At 39.2% G+C, this 27,862-nt stretch overlaps 2 protein-coding genes across 4 annotated transcripts in view; one reads left to right on the top strand and one right to left on the bottom strand.

Annotated features, from left to right (window-relative positions):
* The window catches only part of LOC124154098 (fatty acyl-CoA reductase wat-like), a 35,630-nt gene extending 12,775 nt beyond the window's left edge, over positions 1 to 22,855 (top strand). The window contains exons 1-9 of one of the 3 annotated variants that reach the window (XM_046527613.1): positions 5,887 to 5,987; positions 9,180 to 9,607; positions 13,934 to 14,182; positions 15,504 to 15,649; positions 16,609 to 16,718; positions 17,417 to 17,675; positions 20,405 to 20,716; positions 20,811 to 21,068; positions 22,306 to 22,855. In XM_046527613.1, the coding sequence (XP_046383569.1) occupies positions 9,299 to 9,607; positions 13,934 to 14,182; positions 15,504 to 15,649; positions 16,609 to 16,718; positions 17,417 to 17,675; positions 20,405 to 20,716; positions 20,811 to 21,068; positions 22,306 to 22,405 (1,743 nt within the window). In that variant the 5' untranslated portion in view covers positions 5,887 to 5,987; positions 9,180 to 9,298 and the 3' untranslated portion in view covers positions 22,406 to 22,855. Of the gene's footprint in view, positions 1 to 5,886; positions 6,039 to 9,179; positions 9,608 to 13,933; positions 14,183 to 15,503; positions 15,650 to 16,608; positions 16,719 to 17,416; positions 17,676 to 20,404; positions 20,717 to 20,810; positions 21,069 to 22,305 lie in introns of those variants that run through there. The other 2 variants (XM_046527614.1, XM_046527612.1) reach the window with 2 other exon arrangements.
* LOC124154100 (serine/threonine-protein phosphatase 2A catalytic subunit alpha isoform-like) lies at positions 22,843 to 26,843 on the bottom strand. The gene is made up of 2 exons (XM_046527615.1): positions 25,408 to 26,843; positions 22,843 to 25,297 (listed from the first exon to the last, which is right to left on the bottom strand). Exon 1 carries the CDS (start codon positions 26,453 to 26,455, stop codon positions 25,526 to 25,528), a length of 930 nt encoding a protein of 309 aa, XP_046383571.1. The 5' UTR covers positions 26,456 to 26,843; the 3' UTR covers positions 22,843 to 25,297; positions 25,408 to 25,525.
* Positions 26,844 to 27,862: the final 1,019 nt, after the last annotated feature.

Raw genomic sequence — 27,862 nt, 5'->3', positions numbered from 1 at the left:
TTGGTCGCATTAATAATTGGTATGATGATATAATATTTTTGCATAATTGATGCATCCATAACATATTACCAACATCTTCGATGGATCGGTCACTTAATTGTGAATCGATTCAGTAAGCTCGGCAACGTCCATTTCCCAGCTAAGCTTAGGATATTCTATATATTACAAGAGGAAATTTTTGCTTGGATTATAACAGACATCTTCGGGCGTAATCTCACTAAATAACCAATTCCACATTCAATTGAGTGACTTCCTCCTACTCAAAGCGGCTACATAGAGGAGACGCCAGTCCTTTCCGTTTAATCTACGTTTATGCTGCCACTAGTGAATAATTTTTATCGCTTTTTAAAGATGTCCTCAGCGCATCGATAAGTACTCCTAAATCCCTTATTTCAAATATTTCCAATAAAAAAATTTCCATCACTTGCAAATAGCGTTAAAAAGTGTTGACTTTGATAGATCATGTCACCACGAAAACAAATTATGTTTGACAGCCCTAAGTATACTTAATTTCCCCTTTAAATTCGGATCGCTCTTCCGCCAGTGACACGAGTGGTGACTTTATAAAACCATTTAAATGCGCGGCGGGTGACAGCACACCTAGTGGCCTTTTGAAGAATCGTACACTGTTATATTAGTACTCCTTATATTTAATGTTCGAATGCAGAATGAAAAAATGAAATGGAGTGATAGTATTTTATTTTAACTGTTTCGGCGCCCATCATAAGTCACTCACCTCGAGTGACACTTCACGGCCGACAAAAGTGTCGCGGTGGAGGATTTCTCCGCAGAGTCGTGTTTGCCTCGGCAAGGTAGACGAGTGTAGACAAATCCACGCCTTTGATCTTCGACTATCTGAGGATTTGCTTAAGCCGTCTCCCGAAACAACCAATTAAGCGAAAATCGCGGAAACAGTCTCCAAGTCCAGCTCACCTTGGCCTAATTCCGTAAGCGGAATTGAGTAGCTTACATTCTGACGATCCTGCCTCCTAACCCACGCGTCTACCGATGATCTCCGACGGAGAATTTCACGGTTACATGATTCCCTATCGTTTCGATCAAACGCGACGGCCATGGTCAACTTTCGATTTCTTCCTTCTCACGAAAATAACTAGAAAACGCTGTTTCTGGACCACGGAGGCGGCTCATAGGAGGAATCCGGCTAGCTTTGAAGCAACCAGTCTTGGAGAAATAACCTCTAAATGCCGCAACATGAAGCAAGTTCTGATACTGACTTTTACTTCCGCTGAGCTTGCTAATGAATACCCATTCCTTGTTCAAAACAGGCGATAAATTTAACATTGACAAAATCCATGGCATTTTATATTCAGACGATGATTTGTTTCACGTATCAAAATAAAAACTTTTATGGGCTGTTTTTTATCGACAAGAATATTCAGGGGCATATCAAAGACTTTATTTATGGAAGTAAAAATGGAAGTTTTGAAGACCGATTGGGGAAGATTCCTACTAAAAGAATAACCAGGGAGTTGATGTAATCTTTAGGTCAATTCTTAGATGAAATCCATTGCATATATCAAGCCTCTGAAAAAACATAAATGACACAAGGTAAAGAGACAATTATTTGATATAGGGAAAATTCAAATGAATTCATAGTTAAGAAATTCGGCCCTTTGCTATTATTAGTTGAGACTGGGCAAAAGTAAAGATAGCCAAGTACACATATAAAGAGGATGGTTTAAATACGTACAATAGAGACTTTGAACGCCTTAAGCACTGTTCTTAATTTTTAAATTTTCAGCATTCCAAATCAAAGCGTACATGCTTAAGGGAATCAGTAATTCAATCAATTAAACAATGAACATATAATAGGAACATAGATTGCTCAATTTATTGAATGGAGAGAGAATGAATTTCACGGTCCTAATCAAAAACTACTAGTGCTTTGAAGCCTCGTCATTATTAACGGCAAGGATGTTACGATGCCAAGCTAAACTGGAACATTCGAAGATTTAGCCCTTCGGGACCCAAAACGCTGAGGGAGGGAACCTCTGCTTTAACGAATTCATTTACCTTCCTATGACCATCGAAAAAACCTTCGTTTACGAAGGAGACAGAAATTTTATTTTTGGGAGTGGCAGACCATGGGCAAAGCACGGGGCAGAGCTACTGAGACGCATTAACCTGAGAAAAACTTCACATCTGAAGTTAATATTTGAGGACATTACTCGACGATTAAGCCAGCGAAACATGTACACGATTAAAAATGAACTATTTTTTCATCACACTTTTAAAATAAAGCATCTCCTTTATCATCATTCGATATTATAAATTTGAGTAAGGACACGTTTCGTGTGCTTCGGTCAATGAATGTACTAGGTGCATATATATTCAATTCAGCACCATTTCCAGTTGCCTGAGTCCACTATAGCTCAAAAATTATTTTTATTGAATAATTTTTTTTAACTAAGGTATTTTTTTCGCTAACTGGTTATTCACATTTCCCAAAATTTTTATTAATTTATTTTATGAAGTAACGATTGTTTTTACTAGCGAATTCCGAACGCTTGGTTCTCTCTTGTAGAAATTGACGTGGAAAATATAATTCATGCCCAACTGGGGCGATTGAAAAAAAACACACTTATGATGCGGGACCCGAACTCTTGACCACTCCTAAAAAACCTTAACATTCCTCCACAAAATTTACATAACTCGTCTCCATGATTATTCGAGTACTTCGCCGAGGATATTTCGACTACTAGCCTCTATTTTCGTCCCGATAACAGCGACGTGCAATATAATCAACTGCGTCATAGGGAAAATCACGACGAAGAGTAAAAAGAATTTTTTTTGTGTTTTCTTCGAACCCAAAAGCAGTATCTCGAGTCCCATATCGCAACCTTTCGGCATAGCACCAAGTTTTTACGATTTATAACGAGAAACTAACCCTGTCGTCCTTCGCGAGCAGCTGTCCATCTCACACGTTGTCGGCTACATGTTTCCCCTTATATAGCGAGGCCATCGTCCAAAGAATACCTTCTGTGACTGCGGCTAGGACTCACCTTAGATTTCCTTCTATACCGTGGGCCAATCGAAGCTATTTTTAAATGAACTTAGGTTTCTCATAATAGAAACCCATCGCATCTTATTTCATAAATAATGATAACATATCCCCAAGATTGTTGTTACAGTGTAATTTCCGCAATATAGCTAATTTCATCGAATATTTAGCATTAAAAATTCAAAATACGCCGTCATACAACATACTTCCTCCTTACTTGTAACGCCAGTATATGCATTGCTGCTTAAGCTCCACCCCTTTACCTGCACTGGCTAAAGCGATGCATGAAATAATGAGACAAACAGCGCCAACTAATGAGACACGTTTTCGTGAGGCATGGCTAACACCAAATCTTAAGGCAGTTTACTGATTCATATGAGTTGCATTGGAAATGCTCATTTAGAGAACCCTATGATAGACGGTAAACTCAAATATTGTCAATACCTAGTTCTTTCCGTCGAGGGCAACCAACTAGGATTAATTCATAGTAAACCGATGAAAAATTTTAGTATTTTTTTATTAGTTCTTTTTCCTCAAATATACCTACTTCTTCAGAAATTCAAAATTTTCTCTCATTGTAAGATAACAAAGTAAAAAGATTTCTTTAGTTAGAAAATTTCTTCCGGCAAATTTAAACCTAGTATATGTAACTCTGATGTAAACTCCAGTGCAATAACACCTAAAAAATTCTTTCTAATTTTCAAATGCACTAAAATTTATTAGGTCACAACTTTGATGGTAACTGTGGTATTTTAAAGGAACATATTTACGTCTTACTTCCCTTACGGTAAGCCACCAACGCAATTTTGCCACAAAGTCTGCTCCCGTAGCGAGCCAGAGCTCTGAGCGCCCACTCCCCTGACTGTGCCCAAAGTCCAACACAGGTTCAACGGTGCGGAATTGTAAATGGTGCAACTTAAGTTTACGAATTGATGCTGGGACCTACCGTTAAGGGCTGCCAACCCTGTCGTATTTTCCAGGAGCTGCCGTTTTACTACAATCATTTTCTCAGTGCGTCAATAGCAAAAAAGAAACAATTATTGATATGGCTTGGAAAATTGAAGGTATTTATGTGTACTTTTTGTGTCTTTGCTTGAATGCAAAATAATTATTTACCGTTCGCTACTCTAAAAAAAAAACTTAGAATTTTATCGGGCCTTTTTTTCTCCCGTTTTTCTTTTCATAAAAAGTCGGTAACCCTACGGCACTGCCTCAATCATAAAGCACACAAGGACGTGAACGGCGAACCCAGGATCATAACTAGGGGGGGGGGGAGGCAAGCCTTAGGATTTCTGAGATTATTTCCTTGAAAAAATAGTTTTATTTTAGTTACATATCTTATACTAATCTATATCATTTTTCGTGGGTTTAACGAAATTTTGTCGAATACTTCAGTTTCAATTCAGTAATGATTTTGCTTAAAGACTTTTGCGATTTTTGCTTCTAGGGGGGCAGCTGCCCCCCCTCTTGCCCCTCGCTGGGTACACCCATGAAGGACGTATGAATATGCTGAAATGATCGATGGGCCAAGTAATATGATTTTTTCCCGGCGAAAAGCGTCTTAAGCGGCCATTTACATTTCCCACCGGATCAATGTTGACATGGCTGCCAACATTTTAGAAACCGAGTCTGTTCAGCCCCGAAGAAGGGAACTGACTCCGTTACCGAAAATTCACCAGCTATACTAACATTTACCCGGTGAGATACCCGAGTATCCTCCCCAAGATCGAAGGGTACTCTAGAAATCAAAACGACCAAAAGACGCGAGCCTTACATTTTTCCGCGTCGGAACCCGAAGCGTTTCTCCATCGTTCACTCGTTGAAAAACCAAGCGAAAAAAAATGAGCGAGCCAATTTTCGTCATACGGGAAGTGCGACTCGCAACAAATCCATCAATGGAAATCGACAGGATTACCTCTCGACAGTCACCAGCTACACGCTGCACGCAAACCCGAACGGCCGACCTCGGTGGCGGCGGGGTAAAGGCCTTGCCTGCTACACGAGAGATCGCGGGTTCCAGTCCCGCCTGGATAGGTTGCCACTATCCAAGGCATGAATGTTCGTGTACCTTTGATTGCTAAGTTAAAAACTCCGATGTAAGAGGCCAACGGTGTTGTTTTCGGTGACACAGTAATAAATAAAAATGAATTCATAAACACGTAGACGCTAAATATGGGTAGGATTGTCCGCGAAGGTATACGTGGGAGAGTTTGAAGAGATATTTCCGCAGAAACGGTCTTTTTATGAGGTTCTCCATATTCAATAACCCGTTTTAAACTATATTTTCCAGAAAATTTTAAAGGGACTATTTGAAGTTCAGATGAATCCCGTCTGGGCATCTTGTCCCTCTCCAGGACATGGATGTTCGAGTGCATTTAATTGTTAAGTTGAAACCCCCAATTTAAGAGGCCAACGGTGCTGTTTTCAATGGTAAAAACATTGATAATTACCTGTCCCAGTGTCTCGGGGTTATGGCCAACGAGAGAGTTTCCTCTCATTGCCAACCATTTAGCCACACTTTGAGGACACTTGACAGGGCGGAATAGATAGAGACACACACACATACAGAAAAATGTGGAAGGTGCTATAGGGAATAAAACCGGTTTCGGTCCTACGTTCTTCATTCGGACCTCCAGAAGTATACGCACGTATTTCTTTCCTCATCCTACATCCCACTCCACATCGAGACCTCCACCCTACTCAACCGATTCTTCCGGTGTTATACGATCACTTCCCTATCTCCTAAGCGTGTTCCCCCCTCCTCCTGCTGCGCCCCCCCCCTTCCACGCGCGGCTCCGCGAACTTGATGGCCATCCACGGTCACTCAGAGCCTTCCTACACCACGGGGGCGCCCTCCCGAGTCCACTCCAGTCGCTCTCTGCACTGCCTCCTGGTCGCTCCTTTTGAACAGTGAGCTCCGAGAGCTGCGGACTTCAGAACGGTGCACGCCAACACAACGGCAACAGTGAAGTATCGTTCCTCGCTCTACTAGACCAAGCTTCCATCCCCCAGCAGGGTACCGGTGATTTTTTTCTTTCATTAATTCGCTTCAACGATACTGTGGACTTTTCGTACGTAAGTGCCGCGCGCCGCAGAGTGAACACCACACTTCGGTGGAATTGGGAATATACGTACATTACTCCGCTCGCTGCCCAGTGAATACTCAGGGGTCCGATAATGAAGTGATCAAGTTGCGACGAAGGCTAGGAGAGGGTTTCCAACCAATAAGCGGGGACAATCGAAAGTGCTTTCGTGAACGGATGAAAAGCGGCACGTGGTAGAATGTTTGGTGTATCAATGAATCGTAAAAAATCGTGACTTTGAGGCAGCAAGGTATTCAGCTACAGTTGATGTTGTCTCGTAGAATATTTTTGAACACTCAAGGACAGGTAAAAACTAACACACATTCCATTCAAATGTTCATCTCCATCAACAGAAGACGTCAATAATTAGACATCCACCAAAATCAGGAAATTTCAACTGTCATCGCAACAGCGTTCCACTACAGCCTGGCTATTCAGAAGTAGTTTCCAAACGGCAACATTGAATTCAAAAGTGTGAATATAGTAACTATTCTTGTAAATATGCAATATTACAAGAGCAGAAATTTTTCTCTACATCCCAGGACAGGTTTTAAACGAGAGTGCTTTAAAAAAAGCTAAGTTTCCATACAACACTCGCTTTTAAGTCCTTAGGCAGTTTAGATGATATGCGACATCAGTAAAATATACTTTATTCTCGGAAATTTTACATTAAACTGATACACGACGCCTAGACAAAATTAAAGCTATCGGTGACGAACAGCTAGTTCCATTGGATTATTACATACTGATATTAGAAAGGACATTAATGAGAATAGCTCCTGAATAGGACTTACTCCTTGGGTGTCCTCGAGTTCTGCATCGAAGATACTTATGCTAATTTCCAACACTTCAGTGCTTTGACCACGTAATACCTGGAAAAGTAGATTGAATGCTCCTTAAAGCTCGTAAGGCAGTAAAACGATCGAAAAACCATTCAAGTTTGACATGTCAGAGCGCGGAAAAAAGCTTCGCAAAATAGGTGCTGTCGATTCTTTGAGGATAGTAAAAGTGAGCTTCGCGAAAAACAAGTCCGTGTTATGGCTAAATCAAAGACATTCTCATTTCAAGGTTTTCCACCAAACGCAGAAAATGTACTCCTGATAACACTTCTGCATTTAAATAAACGATTTCAGTTGTTTTAATACGGAGAGGCATGTCGCCAGAAATTAGTCTCGGGGGTGCGTTGCCTATTCTGATATTGTTAATTCGCCCGCATCGGAAAACCAAACGTTTCATTAAATCAGCAATATATTGCCTTTTCCATAATTATGAAAAATATCGTTGGTTGTTTGCAGAGATTATGAAATATATCGATATCGAAAAAATGAGTGTCAAAGTGCCCCTGGGCTAATGGTCTCCTCAGCAGATGTATCCACCAGTCGCCTAGTGGTTAAACATCTCACCTCCATCCCCCGGCTACGTGTCCACTTATGGAGACACCTTAGGAAGTGTCGCCAATCTCCTGCAGCGGGGTGAACGGGATGAACCCAATCGAAGGACTTAAAGCGAAAGTGGAAAGGAGTTCGCTCAAGTGTATGTTTACGGAAAAGTGAAGCGAGCGCATGACGCCATCAAAAGTAGGCCGCACGTTCACGTGCGACGAGTGACGCAAGGAATTCCAGCCAAGAATTTCCCACGCCTGCTATACCCTCGCTCAATGATGGCAGAAGAAAGCAACCGGTCTTTAGCACCTTTAGCAAAGAGTTATACAGCGTAACAGCCGTCTAGGAAAAACGCTTAGAAACCAATTGACAATGCGTTGCACCTGTCTGGAAGAATTTAAAAACACTTCCACTGAATCGAGCAACTAAATTCTTTTAATCCATAAGAACGAAATTTGTAAGCCTTCAGGGTTGTTTTAACCCTAATTTTTAACCTTTTAGTAAACCCTATACACTTTCCCCAGTAAATACCACGACCCTGTGAAAACTAAATGGAGGATATCTGCTATTTCGGCGATAATGGTCATTAACTATTTTCGTCTTCAAAACTCTTATCACATCAGGTAACAAAAGACTGGCCATTTTCATTCCGTATTTCACGAACTACTTTCCTGGTTAATTTATAATTTACGGTAATACTGTAATTCAATTACAGTGGAAAACTGCGCATCGATTTAAAATCTATTTTATAGCACTTGGTATTGCTTTTACGAAGGTATCTAAAGAGGTCAAACTATTTCCCTCGGTACTGGTAAATTTAAAGAAAAATTTCCTCAACTCAATGACTATACAAAGTGCAGTCACACCATTTTAATTAGTTGTATCCCAAAAGACACTCTTTTTGAAGTATCAACGCCAAGTTGAGCCAACTTAATATTGTGAATAATCCTTAGGAGGACGTGTCACTCCAGATGGAATGGAATTTTCTCGCGACGCATTAGGTGGCTAAAACGTAGGCTATCATCTTGAACGTTTTAGTGTGCATAGGGAAAACCCTAGTCAACACTTAAATGAGCCCCAAAATTGACAAATTTACCGAAGTAATTTCTCAGAAGTAATTTTTTTGTACTTGAGGCACACGCTAATGTTTACCGAGGTGTACCTTACACACCCTAAAAATTTCAACATAATAGCTGAGGTGTGAGACAAGTAATTATTTATGAATAAATCAAAAATACGACCGGTTGAGGAGATGTGATGCGACCTCTTAAGGCCGTTTTACACGGTACACGGAATTGCGCAATCTGACGTACGTGCGAAGGCGCAATCAAAATTGCGTCGTGTAAAGCGGTGAATTGCTAGAACACATGCGAGAATGCGTGGATGCGAGACGGTAAAATAGCCCCTGTTCTAATTTTGTTCATGCATTCGCGCAATTCCACGCCATTTTAGAAATTAATGCAGCTCTAACCTGCGCAATTCCGTGCCCCGTGTAAAACAGCATTTAAGGTTAGTAACACTAAGGGGAGTACAGTAAACGACCAGGCCAACTCCGCCGCGGGCTCTAATTGATTTCCGAGAAAAACTCGGGCTTATCATCCCTCGCGCACGTTTGTGGAAAAAACAATCATCAGCAATTACGAAACGCATTTCGCTAACAACCATGTTTTTTGTTTCTCCCTACGCTTATAGGAGTCAACTGCAGTCTTGGAGACGGGGCGAGGGCCGGAACGAGTGTGTTTTGTTTTCCCCCCCGCGTGCGAGCGTCACCAGGACGCCACACTTAGAGGCTAGAGTGCGAGTCGCAAGTGATGGAAATGGGGTTGGGCCAAGGGGGTAACACCGCCGGGGCCGATGTGGTCGCCGACTACGATTCATCAGCAGTGATGCCGGAAGACGGACCGCCCGTTGAGGGCGAGGCCGCCGTCGTGAGGAGCCCAATCCAGGAGTTCTTCAACGGCAAGAATGTGTTCGTCACGGGCGGCACCGGCTTCATGGGCAAGGTGCTCATCGAGAAGCTGCTGCGTTCGTGCCCCGACACGAACCGCATCTACGTGCTCATGAGGTCCAAGAAGGGCAAGGACATCGGAAGGCGGTTCGACGAGATCTTCGACGATCCCGTGAGTACCTACCTCAACAAGTGTGTTGTGTTTACGGCAAGTGCTCCATCAATGAGAGATTCCCATATGAAATATTCCACACATTACGTCATACAGGGGCGCAGCTAGGAATTAAGGCTCGGGGGGGTTTAAGGGTATTGCATACCCGCCAGGGTAATCGGGAGGCGCGGAGGCTTTTCGCTGGAAAAAGGTTAAGATAAATGGTTCAAAATGGTGATTTTTACGGTCTTCTGAGGGATATTTTATTAATCCTCACACTATTCTATAAGCAATATTAATCCAATAAAGTAAAATAGATGTAACTTAAAAATTTCTGTGAGTTCTGGGGGGGATTTTGTCCCCCAATAACCCCCCTCACTGCGCCACTGACGTCATAACTAATGTAAATGGAAAACTTGGGGCGATCTTAGCATCAAGTTTGGGGAAGAGGGTCGTGACCTGGGTCCGGGAAGTATGGAATATCCCACCGGAGAGAGGGACGTCCTCCCGCGAAATTTTTAATACTAATTATTTATGCGTTTTGGAGCCTAAAATTTCATTTTATTCATGACAATAGATAAAATTTAACAATTTCAAACATTAAAGGGTACAATAATCATTAAAATAATAAAAAAATTGGGGTTGGAGGGGTCATGACCCTTGTGGCCCCGCTAAATCCGCCGCCCCAGTGGATATAAAGGGAGACCATGGATTCGTAGTGGGTATAACTCTTGGCTTTTGACCGAAGGGAACTGGGTTCAAATCCCGGTTGAAGCCTTCGAAGAGCCAAAATCAAATCCTAATTATGCAATTATCAGCTGAGTACAAGCCAGACGTAAATATGTAGCAATTATTATTAGATTGTTGTTAATTATTTATTGAAAAGTTATACAATCGCTATCATGGGAGCTTGGTTGTCTATTGGGTAGAGCGTTGGGCTTTTGACCGAAGGTAACTGGGTTCAAATCCCGAACAATGTATAGGAGAACACAAATTAAAATTCTCTAAGTTCGTGGTGGTCCAGGGATAGAAACTGGCACCCTTACCCGGAATGAGCGTTATTCACACGTCTGTGGCTTATTCTAGAGTGAGATCTACCCTCACCTATCGAAACCAATGTTAAAGTTGAAAAAAGAGTGAGGGAGATATCCAGGGCTGACGTTGGGATAGATTTAGAAATGCAATTTTTTGCGCAAGTTACCTTGAGCAAGGGAATTGCGGAAATTTGCGTGATTACTGCTGTGGTTATAATACATAACTTTGATGCCTGCAAGAGGTTTGCGGAATCGTCTGGTAGCTAGTGCACATCAACCCATCATCGCCAGCTTCCGAAATATTTTCTATTACTTTAAATTCTTCCCAAATTTTTACAATAGTCACTAACGCATATTGACAATGTAGCGCGAAATGTCCTTGTCGCAGGTGGCGTCATTTCTCTCGTTTTTATGGTTCCAGATTGTCTGCTCTCAGTTTATACCTGCCAGAGCGATATAAAAACGGACGCCATAATTCTCTTACGATTAGTTTCCCTGGATAATTCCCAATAATCATGGAAAAGCTTCCTTGCATCTTATGTAAAAATAAAAAGGGTTAATCGCATGGAACAAGTTCGGGGCACCCCTGGCATTGATGCGTGACGATAAGGTCAGGCTACAGATACACCCGAAGCTTTAATTCCGAAAATCCTGGGGAAAATCTTCGGATGCTGCAGCTCACACTTGTACAATAAAACGAATGCCTCACTTCCTGGGCGCTGCGGATTTTTTTATTTCGGCCTCCAGGCCGTGCGGATGACAATGACTCGGCAACTTTCGTAAAACAATATTCCGGGGGCGTAGACCTTGCGATGATTTCCTGTTTCTTGCGCCTCAAGGTGGTTTCCGTTTCAATAGGAGCCCGTAAAAGGAACTGAGACGAAATGAAACAAAAAGATGAAAGGACGGGAACCCTAATTACGGCAGAGTCCTTGAAATTTTGAGAAAGGAATTCTCACCCCCTCCAAGCACTCCATGCGTTTAAGCTTTGATCGCTTGCTGCTTGTTATTGACACGCAACCCTACCTAACATGACAACTCAATCGCGGACTGACATGCTACTCATCAATGGCTCATTGTAACGGTGATTTTAGTAGTTTTCTTATCAATGTGGCGAATGAAGGTAACGAAGGCCCCTCCCACTCGGATTTTACAGAAAATTTACAAAAAAACAACCATCTTTAAGGGGGCTCTTGAATGGAAGTTCTTATTTCACCACCTTGAAAAAAATTGGAAATAACTGATGGATAGATTGTAATAGCCACTGGTCTACCCTTTCAGAACTAAGACGCATTCCCGCTCATAGGTAACCCCCCAACAAGGAGAGGTGAACTCAAAAGGGGGTCGGGGGTCACGATGATCATGACCTCCCCTCTCCCCAAGACTTGGAGAACCGTGTTATAGTATAATACATTGTTCTCACGGTGTAATAGATACATAGATGGATAGAATAGACAGTGAGGTCCCATAAATCCTGATGTCTGTACTCGAGCTAGCAAATAACTATGGGAGTCTGGGCAAATTACTTCGTGTCCATAATCTACCACAGACACTGAATCGATGACAAGAAGACGTAGAGTAGGTACTAATGCACAACCACAAATTTAAATCACAAGAAAGGCAGCCCCACCATGAAAACTTTCTTTTTCATTCGGATGATTTAAATATTTCAACACTACTGATCCATCTGTATCATAATAATTCCTCCGTCTCATCATCGGCAGAGAAGCATACGGAATCTCCAACACTTACATCCGTAATGACAATTTGACACTTACCTTTGACTTGGAATAATCCTTCTGCTGCCGTCGCCCACCAACTCCGTACCCAATTCCTCTTCCCTTGATGGTGCTCTTTCCAAAAATACGTAAACTATAGTTACCATAACCATTTCAAGACCTTTTCTCGTCTTTTCTGCCACTTCTGTCTTCTCGACAGTCTTTTATTCAAATTGCGCTTTCGTTCGGCATATTCATTCCACCGAAGAAAACATGGTAATATTTCAAGGTTTATGGGCGAAGTTTTCATTTGAATATCTGATTAGTCATAAAATAAAAAAATGCTTTCGGTCAAGTGATTTGAATAAGAGATTATTTTTCTCCGCTTCATAATAGGCAGCATCGGCATTCACGGAACAAATTCACGCCGTTGAGCAGTTACAAGAAATGGTTATCAACATTAATTGAAAGGGATATTAAATGCATTCAATGAGTTTTGACAATTTTTCGTTCGATAATTTCAACGCGCCAAGTTTTTTAAAGGTTCACCAAATTATTATTTATATCATCGTATAAATGGGAATTTGTAATATATAGGGGATCGGGTTGGTGTGGTGGCTAGTGTTGGCTTCCCACCCGGCGGGTTTGGGTTCAAATCCCGGCAGTGGCAGAGAATTTTCAGAGACTGCCCGATCCCTGCTTGAGTGTTGTGTGGAGGACATTTCAAGCGCAACACTCCGTCCGTCGGATGGGACGTTAAGCCGTGGTCCCCTTGGCGCATTTCGTTAAGAGCAGGCTAATGCCGACGCCGGGTTTCTCTCCACCCTTCCTTCCATACCCTTCCCTCATGGCGCAAATGACCTCAGCTATCGGTCGCCTCCTCCAAATACCATACCTGTAATATATATGTTGCAATGGTGAACTTCAATGGGAAGTACAAGGTTTGGAGAAAGTGCCGTCGACAGCCAAACGATGAGAGAAATTCTAATTCTACGGCCGTAGCCATTATTGGGGTACTTGGATTTGGAAGATACATTTGAGGGGTTCAATTAAGACTGTATCTCTTAGACGGTACAGGGAATTTTGAACCCCTGAACTCCCTCCTCCCCCGGGGACTCAGCGGTCTTGCCCAGTTCTAAATTATAAAGAGCCTTGACATGCAGTAATATTGCAGGTAGGCAAGGGGGCATATACCACCTCCGGGTGTGCTGTGAACAGCATTGTGGGGCCTTGGGATCTAAACTGAAGGGACACTCAAGGTAGCACACATAAGCTACTCCAGTGACAGGGACTGCAACCATTCTTTGGAATGCTATTTGATGAATATAATTTAAGTTAAAATATTAGCTAAGTACTTACCTGTGTACTGATGATGGATTTGCCAATGACATAGATGCTAAAGTATCAAATGGTACCTATAGCAAAAGGACTTACTTTCAGCTCTTCTCCTGTTACCTTTACTTGCTTTTCATTTTAAAAATTCAATAAAAGTCATAGTGTCAAATATAATTATTTCCATTTGAACTAAATAAGATGTGAATATGTTCATAACAAATAACTAACTATAACCAACAATACATTTTTTTCCATTTCAGCTATTTGATAAGCTCCGATCTCAGAGGCCTAAATTCACGGAGAAACTGACTCCAATAAATGGAGATTGTTTACTGCCAGGGCTAGGACTATCAATATCAGATAGAGAGCTTTTATGTCAAAAGGTTGGAGTTGTTTTCCATGCTGCAGCGACGGTGAGATTCGATGAGAAGCTCAGGCAGGCTGTTGGTATCAATGTGCATGGAACAAGAGATCTTCTCGATCTCTGCCGTGAAATGAGACAGTTAAAGGTATGTGATTTAATTTTCTCTGCTTCAATTTTCCCTTATGTATTGTAAATTCACTCTTTGCAAAAATACTGCTTGTCAATATACCACTCATTTTTTTGTATGTATCCAGCGTTATCTATAGAGACTCCCAAAATAATAATTTTGTTGTATTCACAGTATAAGTTTCAGTATTCCCTGAACATATTTGAGACAAGCGTTTTTCCATTGAGCATTTCTCTTTTTCTACCATGTATTGATAAAAGCTTGTTCCTCTTAGTGTGTTTAATTCAGTTGGCACAATTTTGCAATGAGTTGTACCTAGACTTTTTGGGGGAACTTCAAAGGAGCAAAAGCAAAATTTTATTCATATTCTGTGCTTAAGGAAGAGCTTCAAATCCTCAAGTATAAACATATATATATAGTAGTTTATAATGAATATTATATTTTATTCCTAACAGAGCCCAGTAGTGTATTTGGCAAGTATCTATTGATGATGCCTGATTTCAAATTATTACCATCAGAAAAACACTTTTTCTAGTTTGTTTGGGTATTTGTCAGGGCTGGCCTTAGGGCGAGGCGACCAGGGCGACTGCCCCGGGCCCCGCACTTTGGGGGCCCCGCGCTCGTGAAAAAAAAATTAAAATATACGATAGTTTTGAATCAAGGTATCATAACGGCGTAATTACGAAGTCTGAATTTGGGAGGGGAACACATCCTTAGCCAGAGAGTGGTAGGGATTCAAAATGCTCGAGTTTGTAGATAGGGTATAGAGTTTAATATTTTAAGTGAAGGGCCCCACACTGAAGGTTCGCCCCTAGCCCCGCACGTGCTAGGGCCGGCCCTGGTATTTGTTACACTATAACCAATTTCCAGCATTCTCAACTTGCCTTCAAGCATTTTATATTCATTTAGTGTTCACAAAATTTTTGTGGAGGTAACTGTCACCCTTAAATAATGCCCATGATTTTTGTGAGAATGAAATACAGTCAGAATGTCAAGATTGAAAGAGTTTTTATCATATGGGTTAATTCTGTCTGTAGAAGGGATTAAATTCGTGCATGCATCATTGTACTAGCAACAAAGTAAAACCACACTTCTTCATATCAAGACTTGCAAAGGAATGCGAGCTCCTCTCACATTTGGAAGTAAAATCCTAGACTCATTTACTATCCCAACATACTTTCTGAGGAATGAAGAATTGCACCAATGGCAATTGTAAAGCTCCAAAATGGGTATCATCGAAGAACTATTCTCATCAAATTAACCCAAATGTGGTAGAAACATGACACTTCATACCTTGTATGATGAGCGGAAAGTTTTCACAGATTTTTCTCTTTTTCAGTCCGTTGTTCACATCTCCACTGCTTACTCAAATTGCAATCGAAAGCAAATAGAGGAAAGGTTTTATGTTCCTCCCCTGAATTACACCAATATTTTACAATGTGTGGAGTGCCTGGATGATAGCATATTGGAGGCAATGACACCTTTGTGAGTAATTCTATAAATCCTAGTTTATTTAAAAAATAACTCCATCACCATCATAATGTATACACAGGTTTTAATGCCTACATGCAACCCTTAATGTAGCATTATGTGTGACATGTCACTCAGATTAAAGTTCATTTCCACGTCACTTGCACGAAATCCTTTCCCAGTTCTGAAGGGACTTTGAAGAGAAAGTATCAATCCTTGACATTAGCTGCCGACAAAATTTTTCTTCTTAAAATTGTGGTTAAATAAAAAAAAAGTTGCATTGCTAAATACCAACACAACCCTAATTACACTGCTTGGGTCAACCTTAATACTTCTGATCCATCTTGCATTGGAAAAATTAATATAAATTAATAAAAGAAATACATTTTCATTCAAATAAGACAGCCAGTAAACACTCATTTTTAGCATGTGTCTTGGGCAGGAATAATCCAAGTGCAATCATGTGGAACAGTTTTTGTAAAATAATTGAAAACCAACATTACTTTGAAGAACCTCTCAATTAAAGACATACAATAAATAGTAATGTAAATATCAAAACATGAATTTTGGAATAGTTTCTAATGGGTTTACCCGATGACCCAAACATGAGTCATTTCTGGAATAAGTATTAGCCACAATGATAAATGAAAAAACTTTGTGTACGTCCACAGTTTTTGTCAGCATACGACATGTTTCAGCAAATCAGCTTTGCCATAATGGGTATTTGTACCTGATGATGGCGAAGCTGATTCGCTGAAACACATTGTACGCTAATAAAAACTGTGAACATACACAAAGGTTTTCCATTTATCATTGGAATATGTTCCACAACATCTCGCCGAACACCGTTGAATAGATTAGCCACAATTCCTATTTGGTACAGTAGCTAATAATTCCTTTTGAGCACAATAATTTTGTGGGTACTAGCAATATATTTCCTAATTCATTATTGTTTAAACCCTCTTTTTTTCCAGGATGCTTGGCAAATGGCCAAATACTTATACATTTACCAAGGCAATAACAGAGGACATGATACGGACCTATGCAAAAGACATACCCATCACCATCTTTCGACCAGCTATAAGTAAGTGCTTATTGTATAATTTAAAATTCTATAAATGGTGTATTTTGTGTAATCCATTACCAGTAACCATGACTATCACTCAAGAGTAAGAAGAATGACTTTTGCGTGATTCCTCCTAAAACTGAACTTGTTCCAGACTTATTATTCCTATTCTTTTTCGCCTAGGTAGAAATAATTGAGCATAGAGAGTAATCCTAAGAAGCCTGGTACTCAAAAAACATTCTGATTAACTACCAAAAAGTTTTTCCTCAGTTCCCGGCGAGTAAGGTTGCATAGTACTGTAGTCTCTGAGTGGTATATCAGTTGGCTTAAAAGAACTTTACCTACCTTTGTTGTGCTCCTTTGCTTTAAATATATGATTGCAAGCATATATCTCATATATTTACACTCTTCTAAATGGCTTTTTGCCAGTGACTAATGAACTAGCAGATCAATGAAATATGTATACATTTGATTGGTTTGTCGATGGCCTAACTTTATTCAGGTACATTATATGATGTCTTTTTAGTAAAAAAAAATATGTGGATAGGACAGAAATGAGTTGGATACCAAAGAGGTTCCAAGCACAAATTGTCAAAAGGAGAGTGACTTTTCGATGAGATTAATTTTTGAGATGGTAAAAGAGAGGCATTAAATGCAATTAAATTCATTCCCCCAATACTAACATTTAAGTGACAAGAAAAAATTGCTCCTTTCAGTTATAGCAACTTGGAGGGAACCAGTTTCTGGATGGATCGACAACCTTTATGGTCCCACTGGAGTTGTAGTGGGAGCTGGAACAGGAGTCCTTCGAACGCTGCACTGCGACAAAAATATCGTGGCTGACATGGTACCAGTAGATATGACAGTTGCAGCTCTCATAGCCTCAGCGTGGGCTACTGCCAAGGAGTATCAGAATCTGAAACCTATCATTCCTATTGATGCAAAAGTGACCGCACCAAGTTACATCCTTCCAAGGTATCTTTACCTTTAATTGTATTGTTTTATGTTACAGCACCAACTGCCAAATAATAATGAAATATATCATTCAAAAATTCATCCATCAGTTCCATTTATACATGGAACGTAATTAAAATTTGTTCCTTTTTAGAGACACTAATTGGAGATCAATATGAATTTTGTTATGCCACAATGTGACCAATAACATGCAGAAAAGCAAAGATTTGTGAAAATGAACACTCCTAAGGCAAAATGTTGTTAGAATCTTAAAAAATTAAACCCTTGTGGTGTGAGGTGTAACAGGGGAAGGAAGCCATCCTCCCTATCCTGAATGTGTGCCATTCACGTGGTTGTTGCTAATCCTGGGATGAGCTCTTTTGTCGCCCATACCTTGACCCCCAATCACTGACCCCATCAACCTAAAAAGACTAGATGGGCAACAAAGTGTTTTGATGTAACACACAGCCCATCAATTGTCAGATATTAATGTGCTGCCTCAGCATTAACCCATATTAGCGACAGAAATAGTTTCCCCATTAAAAATTTAATTGAAATGAAGCAGACAAAAAATGAAAATTATTTGCACCTAGTAAATTAATGTCTTCACACGGATGGAATGATCAACTAATACACATTCAGAATGAATTTCTGACTGAGGCATAGTTGGAGTCTGCAGTAGAGTCTCAACTGCCCACCGTTTGATTAATCATTCATTTGATTATCTGCCAAGGTATTTCTTCCCTGTCAGTCCCCTTGGATATCCCCCCTTTCCTATTGTCCTCTATTTTCCCTTTTCAGCCCATTTCCCACTTCAAAACTAATTGCTTTCTAACCGAATGGATGCAAAAGATCCAAAGATGTCATGGAAAACAATGAAAATGTTGAACGATTTAAATTTTTCCTGGTGAATGATATTCAGGAATTCTTCTTGGGCTCTACACCAGTTTCGTTCAGTCCTATTGGTCGGTGTTTCGGAAAATGATGTCTTCCATTCTCAAGATGAAGATCATGTCATTAGATGGGGAGATGCAAAAATTCTTTACTGTTCACAACACTACTGGGACCGTATAATCAGGGAAACCATCGTGATTTGCCTCAATCCAAAAAATTTCAATCGTGATACTTTCTGGCTTTCATCTAAGTAATACTTGGACACTTGTAATCAATTGCATAAAAAACATAAGTACATAAAGAATGGCAAAAGACCAATCACACGACACCTGACTTTTATTGATTTACTCACCAAACGGTCAATTCGGTTAAGTGTGAATTTGGACATTCAGACAGTAGCATGCCTTGAGAATGGAAGACAAGTCACTTCCTGAAACATCGGCCAATACAACTGAATTAACCTGGTGCAAAGTCCAAGAAGAATTTCTGAATGAAAATTGCTATGTAATTATTATTATAGTATTCTACCAATTAAGGTAGGTTTCCATGGAGTACTCAAGAAGTGATCTGGGAGCCTCCCTTTCCTTCGAGCACTGCCTTCTTCAATTCACTGTAAGGCCTACTCTCTTTCAATCTATCTAAAATCCTATTCTTTTCCTTCCCCTCCCTCGTTTCCCTAACATTCTACCCTCTAACACCTTTTTCAACATCCCCTCCACCCTAAGCACTAACTCCATCCATACCTTCTGTCTCCTCTGTATCTCATCTAAAAGCTGCCTCTCCTCGCCAACCATATCCAGCACTTCGCCGTTCCTTTTCCTCTCCGTCCATTTCACCCTCTCCATTCTTCTCCATACCCACATCTCGAATGCCTCCAATCTTCTCTCGTCTTCTTTCCTCATTGTCCACGTTTCCGCACCATAGAGAGCTACACTCCAAATCAAACTCTTCACTAACCTTTTCTTTAAACTCTTACATAACGTTCCTCTCAGAAGCTCCTTCCTGTTCATGAACACCTCTTTCGCTAATGCAATTCTCTTCCTGATGTCCTTATTACTGTATCCATTTTCCTCTAACGTACTGCCTAAATAGTTGAATTGCTCAACCTGCTCAAGTTTTTCACCCCCCACTTTTATCTTGAATCTCACATTCCTCGCTCGTGATGCTTTACAAAACCGCATTTGCTATGTAATACATTAATAAGAAATAATGGGTTACTGTCTCTTTTGAATGTTTGGTATTATTATATACTTTCTTTTCTACATTATTGTTTTATTTTTATGCAACTGCTCGTGCTTAACCATCTCATTGGAGACATAATTTAATTTCTTTAGTTTGTGTTGACAAGGGACATTTTGTTTTAACTTTGTACATTTGCTTGCACTATGTGCAATTACATTTTCTGGTGATGGAGGAAAACAACTACCTCTGCATTAAGGTATAGCTGGAACTAACCTTACTAGCAAGAGAATGTTTCCATGCTAAAACTTCACTACACTCTAAATGTTACATAAGTGTTGCTGGCAGAAAGATTGTAGTCAACTCGTGAATGGCCTTCGCCTCAGGAAAACGTGAAAATCACAACAAACTACCAGTGAAAAAATAGGAGCTAAATTCTGATATCAAACTAATTCTTTTCTTAATTGGAACATCTACATTTCACAGGAAAAAGCTGCAGTTTCAAATATGAGCAAAAATTATTCAGTTTTATCCGCAACCCATTATGATTTAGGCTGGCCATAAAAAATGTCATTTATGACCTATTACCTGCAAATTAAAGCTAAAATGATTGAACAGAACTAAAACATCTTTTTACATCGTAGTCCAACTTATCGACCGTTATTTTTTTGTTTCAGTGAGAGTAAGTCAGAGGAAGAAGAAAATATCATAAACGCAAGGACAAAGGATGAATCCAAAGAGGAAACCAAAGAAAAAGATGTGAAAATCTACAACTATGTGTCATCCGTTCAGAGGCCGATCACGTGGGGAGAATTCATGAACCTAAACATCAAGTACGGAATGAGAACGCCTTCCATGCGCTCCATTTGGTACTACACACTCACCCTAAACAAGAGCCTCTTCATCCACAACCTCTACGTTCTCTTTCTTCATCTACTACCAGCACTCATCGTGGATATCTGTGGCTACGCCATAGGGAAACGTCCCAAGTATGATGAAAATCACGGCAGAATACATGTATCGAATACTTAGCTCTTATAATGCAAGTTTCAAATTCACATTTTGCACCTTTCTATTTTTCAGATTACTCAAGATATACCAAAAAATCAACAAATTCTCCAAAGTCATCTCATATTTCAGTACCCAGTGCTGGAAGTTCGATAATGCTAATGTTGTTGACCTGTGGAACAGGTTGGACCCAATGGACAAAAGTCTATTCCAATTTGACATGAATGAGATGGATTGGGATAGTTATTTTCAGAAGCACATACTTGGTCTCAGGATATACCTCGTGAAAGATGATTTGAGCACCCTTCCAGAGGCCAAGAAGAGATGGAGAAGGTGATGAAACATTTTTAAATTATTAAATACATAATATGTACACTTCAACCTGAAGAAAGTGGCTGTTCACCCCCAACCTGAAGTCAAGTAATTTACTGAATTCTCAAAAGCTGTACTTGGTACCCTCATGATTGGCCTCATACCAATTATTGGATTAATATTCATGGTTATGTAATTAATACTAATGTATCATTTGCATAGGATATATATAGCTTATTAATCAGAGTTCATGCCCAAAGAAACCATTGCAATAACTTAATCTGAGTGCTGTGTATTGATGACAGGAGTGCAATCACTTGAGTGAATGCAATGCCTTTAGTCAATCTAGTCTTGGGATATCATACACAATGATACAGATGTTATGTAATTATTTAAAGTTTTAAAATTCAAAGCCCTGATGGCGGAGTACGTATATTACACTTCAAGACATGGCAAAGGATAGCAGTGTTCAATTCACAATCTTTCCACAAGAAAGCCATCAATACAACATGGGGCTACATTATCACTTAGTGAATTTTCCACAGCAATTTCCACTTCAGCTGTAGGCTCATGGGATATATTCTGCTAAGAAATTAGAACTGGAAAAAATATTTTTGGAGAAAGTCAAACCCATTGTAACACATCATGAAGTACATAATATTCCCCAAAGAGTAGACTCCTACTTACAAACTAGCATCATATCTACCATTCAGGTACAATTTTCATGCACTTTCTTGAATTTGTATTTTAAAATGCTGATTCCCGATTTATGGCAAAAGAATGAATGGTAAAAATACTCGTGAATGTAAAAAAAATCCAGTCCTCTTACAATATCCTATGTAATTATAAAGCTTACAAGTACGTCTAAGATGGAAACCCCATATCTACATTAAAGATTAGCTAATCAATTTAATAACAAATCAATAAACTTTACCAAAAGATTAAGATTAACAGCAATTGAATCACATATGTGCTTTCAAATCTGGAATGCCTACGAAGAAACTTTGATTTTAAGAAAATAATGGTTAAAAACCTCGTATATATCAGGATATAGGTATAGTTATGGCAAAAAATGTATCAATAAACCAAATTTGCAGGATTCCCCATTTCACATGCCATCCAAGAGATGAGAATGGAGGAAAACATGAACAAAAATGTACTTGAGAAAATGGAGGGAAAATATTAATTCTATCTAACTACTGTTAATCGTCCCTTAAATTAAATCTTTCTATTTTCTTCTTTCTTTTCCCATGTGCAGATTTTACTACATGCACCGGTTGATCCAGTGTGTCTTTGGTGTTCTGGTGATTAGATGTCTGTGGTTTGCAGTATCAACAGTCGCTACATATGTTTACTGATGCCACCATGCACCAAATGTTCATTATTGGACACTCCTGAATACAAATTTGACACTTAAGTGAAGTTCATACCATGAATAAGAAGTCATAACATGCAAGAACATTGAAGTGATGAAGAACATTATAGCTGACGTGAAAACTATAATGAAACTGAGCTCATCATAAGCATGACCACCATAATGCTTTAAGCATGCTATAGATATTTAAGAAACTTCATTGAGTTGCAAATACTAATGCCATACTTTTATGGAAGTATTTTTGCATCAGAAATGGTTTTATAGTCCAAAAATGTACTACACCCTTTACGGAGGTTCCTATTTTTAATTAGTATGTTTTAATTAGATTTTACTAATGATGCATATATTACTGTGTGTATTGCCTATTCTTAAGCCAAGTGTGTACATATCATAATTAAATTAATAAATATGAGGAGGGTGTATTTTATAATAATTTTATTTTTTTAATATGGACACCAAGTAAACACACACTTACAAGGATGATGAAAAGAATAGCATACATTCTATTGTAACATATATCACCATTACATGTTTTTAAAAGGAAAAACATTTTTCACTTGTTATCAAACAGATCACTGAAGACCTTAATGAACAAACAAAAAAGTTCACTTGAAGCAATGCATCAATGGACGAGACAAATTTACTTACTATAGCAAAGGGTCAAGGAGGAAAACTAAGAATTGAAACGGCCTAATTATCACAGTTACAACCTTAAATACAATAATTTAGTTGTTTATCAAATTGAACCGAAATGATATAATATTGATCATGATGGAGGAAAAAAGCAATTATGCAGCAATCATTTTTAAAGTCAGATTCAACTTTTTAAATGCTTTACATCACAATTTAATGACTTTTATACTGTGCACACAGGATACTGAACACCCTTGAAAAAATGCATAGACAGGATAAAACGACAAACCAAGCCCTAAAAATTAAGAAATCTATTCCATTTCTTGATGAGAACACTCCAACTAAATTTCCTTACATCACCATGAAATTATTAATATAATGGCTTAAAAGTAGCAGGCACCTACATGACAAATATTCAAGCCATATATGTTCAAGAAAACAAAACATCCTACTCCAATGATTCCAAGCAATATTTATATACTTAGGGCTCTCATTATTCCAAAGCCTCTCAGCAGTAATACTTCTGAAAAACTGGCAAAGGCTTTTCTTTCAATTTTCACTAACATGAATATCAGTCAATCTCCCGTGAAATAAACAATTTGGTTTAAGATGAATACTGGCAACATCTATTGTGGGCAACCTTACAGTTCCATTACATTAAATCAATCCAAAAGTAGGCAAATTTTGACAATAACACGGTGAAAAGGAAAAACAATCCATAGAGATGAGATCTGAAGCTACACCTATACTGTTGAAGATGAAATCCCTGCAAGCTGTACTCATCCAATCATAGGAACACATGGCAATGGGATAAATCTTACAGGATATACTTATAAAGCCTCCATTGTGCAAGTATATAGTAGTATAGCTACAAAAAAAACATCTTAACCCATTTAAGATTGACTATGTAAAAATACTAAGTACACCTCACTTCACTCCACTTATGACTTAATCCAATATGACATGGCACAAAAAAGAAATACAAGCCATCTTGAGCCCATTCACAAACAACTTTTCACCACAGAAACAATTAATATCTGAATCCCCATACTTGCACACATTAGTGACGGTGAAAAGTACTCTAGTTAGTAACTTTTATAAAAAGAATTAACATGTAATCAAGCTAAAATTGAACAGGAAAATCCCTTTAAAAAATCAGGAGATCAATAAGGACTAAAGGGAAGTTCACCACTCCATCAATGTGATTTTCTTAGGCACAACTACTTCGTTATTATACAATTTATTTCTAGGACAAAATTGACATAAGCAGCATACAGCAGGCGTCAATTTTGTCTAAAAGAGCCATGGAAGCTCCAATCAAGATTATTTCCTTCACAGGTCCAAATTCATGGTTCAATGAACTTCAAAGCTTTCATTATAGCAAAACAGAAAATACACCGCAGTTTACAGAATAACACCTATGGAACAATATCGTAACAAAAATGTTAAGATTCTCAGAATTACTTTCCAAACTCAAAATGTTTAAAATAACAGTGAAATATTAAAATAAAACCAAGGAATACATGGCATTAATCTCTCAAGGGCATCAATAATACTAATCAGGGTAGATATACACGAATTCTGAAGGCATCTGAAAGCCTTTATAAAAGACGGGACTGACTATAAAGCGTAGGGAATAGAAACTTTATTGGCATAAAAATTAAAAATGGTATATAGATAATAAAAATCACAGCTCAAATATATTCAGTCTCCAACGTAATGACCCATTGCCATTCATCAACTCACATGCAAGAATGTCAATCAGAGAAAATGAATTAATAAAATATTTTGAATGAACTGGATATTTCGAATAAATTACACTCACATATACAGTATCACAAATTCACTGGAGGTCTAAGCAACGTTGACGAAAGAAACAAGAACAATAAGGTACTCAGTGCAAACAACATACGTTTAGGCCACAGTACCATAATATTATAAATACCACTGCATGCACAATTAGAATAAGATGAACACTTCGCAATGAACACTTAAGTTCTAATCATCCAGTAATCGCCGGATTGAAAATTTGACTGTTTATCATCAGCCCTTATTAAGTTTTGGCAGTTCCAGTAGGTCGACGATAGGGAACACTATATACCAAGACTTCACTGATATGAAGAGCCATTATAGTAAGTACATATTCATTTAAAGGCCTTTCTGCATTCATGCAAAAGCCATTGCAGAATTCGGGATTCATGCCCGCGGCTTTGCACCCATTAAGTAGGTGAAAATCAGAATGCTGCAATGAATACATAACCATGATGAAAATTCAAACAGATCAGGGCAGCTATTTACTGACGCCATCAGGATAAGATGTATAAAGGATAAAACAAAATATGGCAATCATACCAAAGCAACGGCGAGCTCTTTCTTCAAAGTAGACCATTCAACACCGTACTGCTTTCACCAAATGGCTGCCAAGGAAGTATTACCAGAAAATACCGAGTAGAAAAGCAAGCATTGATAATTACAAGAAGTAATCTGGTGTCCTCTGAGTGACCAGAGGTTCTCCTCTTCTAGGAGCTGGATCAAACTGAAGAAAGGAGTATTTCAATGTGTCATCAAGCTCCATGATCGCTGCCTGATTTCCACAACGGTAACAATAGTTAGGAGCAGAAAATATAGTCACAACATTCTGGTCATGACACCAATTGAATCCTTCCATGACTAACTGATGAGCTCTCGACACAAGGGTGAGTCCATTCGTGTGGTTGAAGCATCCTGATATGTCTTGTCCAAAAGTATAACCGGCTCCTCTCGGGGATATTCCCCAACCCTCACGGTCATCAGGATCCGACCAAAGTAAGTCACACATTGGTCCCTCATGAGGAACTTCCTGCAGCCTGTCCAAAGCTCTAATATGATCAAGTGTGTCTATTGATGGCGAAAGGCCCCCGTGAAGACAGAATATCTGTGAGTCTACGAGGGCAGTTAGGGGTAAGTAATCGAACAAATCAGTGAAATATTTCCACACACTGGCATTGCCATATTTTCTGAGACATTCGTCATAAAACCCGTAAACCTGGGTTATCTGACGCGATTCGTGATTTCCTCTTAGTATAGTGATCCTATCTTTGAATCGTACTTTAAGAGCCACCAGAAGAGTAACAGTTTCGACCGAGTAATATCCTCTGTCAACATAATCTCCCATAAACAAGTAATTAGTGTCTGGTGACCGCCCACCTATACGAAAAAGTTCCATTAAATCGTGGAACTGTCCATGAACATCCCCACAAACAGTCACTGGACACTTCACTTCTTGAACGTTGGATTCCTTCGATAATATTTCTTTTGCTTTGTCACACAAAATTTTCACTTGGATTTCCGCAAGTTGTTTACACTCGTTCAGCTGCTCAATCCATTGATCGAGATCTTTCACATGCGACTTCTCTTCCATCTTCACAAATTATTTTCAGTCCGAAGTATTTAGTTCAATAATTTATGCTCACGAATAGCAACACACCTCAGTACCTTTGTAACAAGATAATTCACAACGAGTAAGGTGAACGAAAGCTCATCACTCACATAAGTGCGTTGACGTACAGAGTTGCATACCATTGCATACACATACGGCGGGGGAAATGTTCAACGTTTGGAGTGTTTATAGCAGTCATTCTTAGTTCCCTGACATCTTATCTAACACAGGATTAGCAAAAAGCTGAAAATTGGCTGGATAAACTCACTGGAAAGCGTCCTATATATGCTTGCACCGCTTGCACTAATTTTCACAATTTCGTCATCACTCCTCCACTATCAATTGTTTCCAACCGAAACACCGAAATGAGTCGTGAAAGGTTGGTAGAGGGAGGATAGGAATGACGTCATGCTGGTGCTTCAGATTTGATGTCATCATTCCCTTTATTTGTTTCCTCTGATTAGTCACATTTCTTGAGAAGGTAGATTATGTGTAATTCCTCTTAAGTCTGTTATTATATCTGATCATACTATTGTGATGAAGAGTGCGCCTTTAAATACTGTTACAATAGTGTCCCATAGTGTTACAATTTTGTCAATCCATATTCCTATTTGTTGTGTTATTATTACTGCTTAAAAATTACTTAAGGGTTAACAGCGTGAACAGAAATAACTATGAATTAATTGACCACGTATTCAAGCAAATGTGAAAACGAGGGTAGGGCTAGATAAATGCATGCATACAAAATGCAATGAGCTCAGTGCGTTTTGACCAGAATTTGTGTTCTAGACTTCATGATAGTAAGAAATTAAAACTCAAAGTGACTATTCTGCAATAGTATTTTGATTACCGTGTGGTTGCATTACCTATTGCAAACGTTGGAATCTTAAAGTTGAAACTGCCTTTTGTTTGTCATGCGCGTTAAGAATTGCAAAATTACTGCTCGGCCACAGCTTAAATATGTTCATCTCGCGAAAATTTGGAATATTACACAATTAAAGTATAGCGTGGTAACCTAGTTGTGGGTAGAACGCTTGGCTACCAATCGAGTGGTCCCGAGTTCATATACAAAGAGTTCTTCGGAGACCCCAAATCAAAAGTGCAAGGTAGCCCAGGGAAAGAAACTTGGCCTACCTACCCAAAATGTGTGATAATATACGCCCGTGGTTAATTATGGGGTGTGCTCCACTCTACTATCCAAAGCTATAGGCCTTCGAGTTGAAGCATGTTTTAATGTCGATTTCGGTGGATGTGAAGGCAGTTCGAATCCCAGTGAAACAGGAAGAAATTTCTATACAACCGACCTTTATAACTTAGGAAGGTGTCACCATTGGTCATCTGTCGGTGACACATTAGTAACGATTTCTTGCATCTCATGTATAGATCACG

Source organism: Ischnura elegans, chromosome 2 (assembly GCF_921293095.1).
Source record: "Ischnura elegans chromosome 2, ioIscEleg1.1, whole genome shotgun sequence".
Taxonomy (NCBI): domain Eukaryota; kingdom Metazoa; phylum Arthropoda; class Insecta; order Odonata; family Coenagrionidae; genus Ischnura; species Ischnura elegans.
The sequence above is the reverse complement of the archived record's forward strand: the minus strand, read 5'-3'. Positions and strand labels throughout refer to the sequence as shown.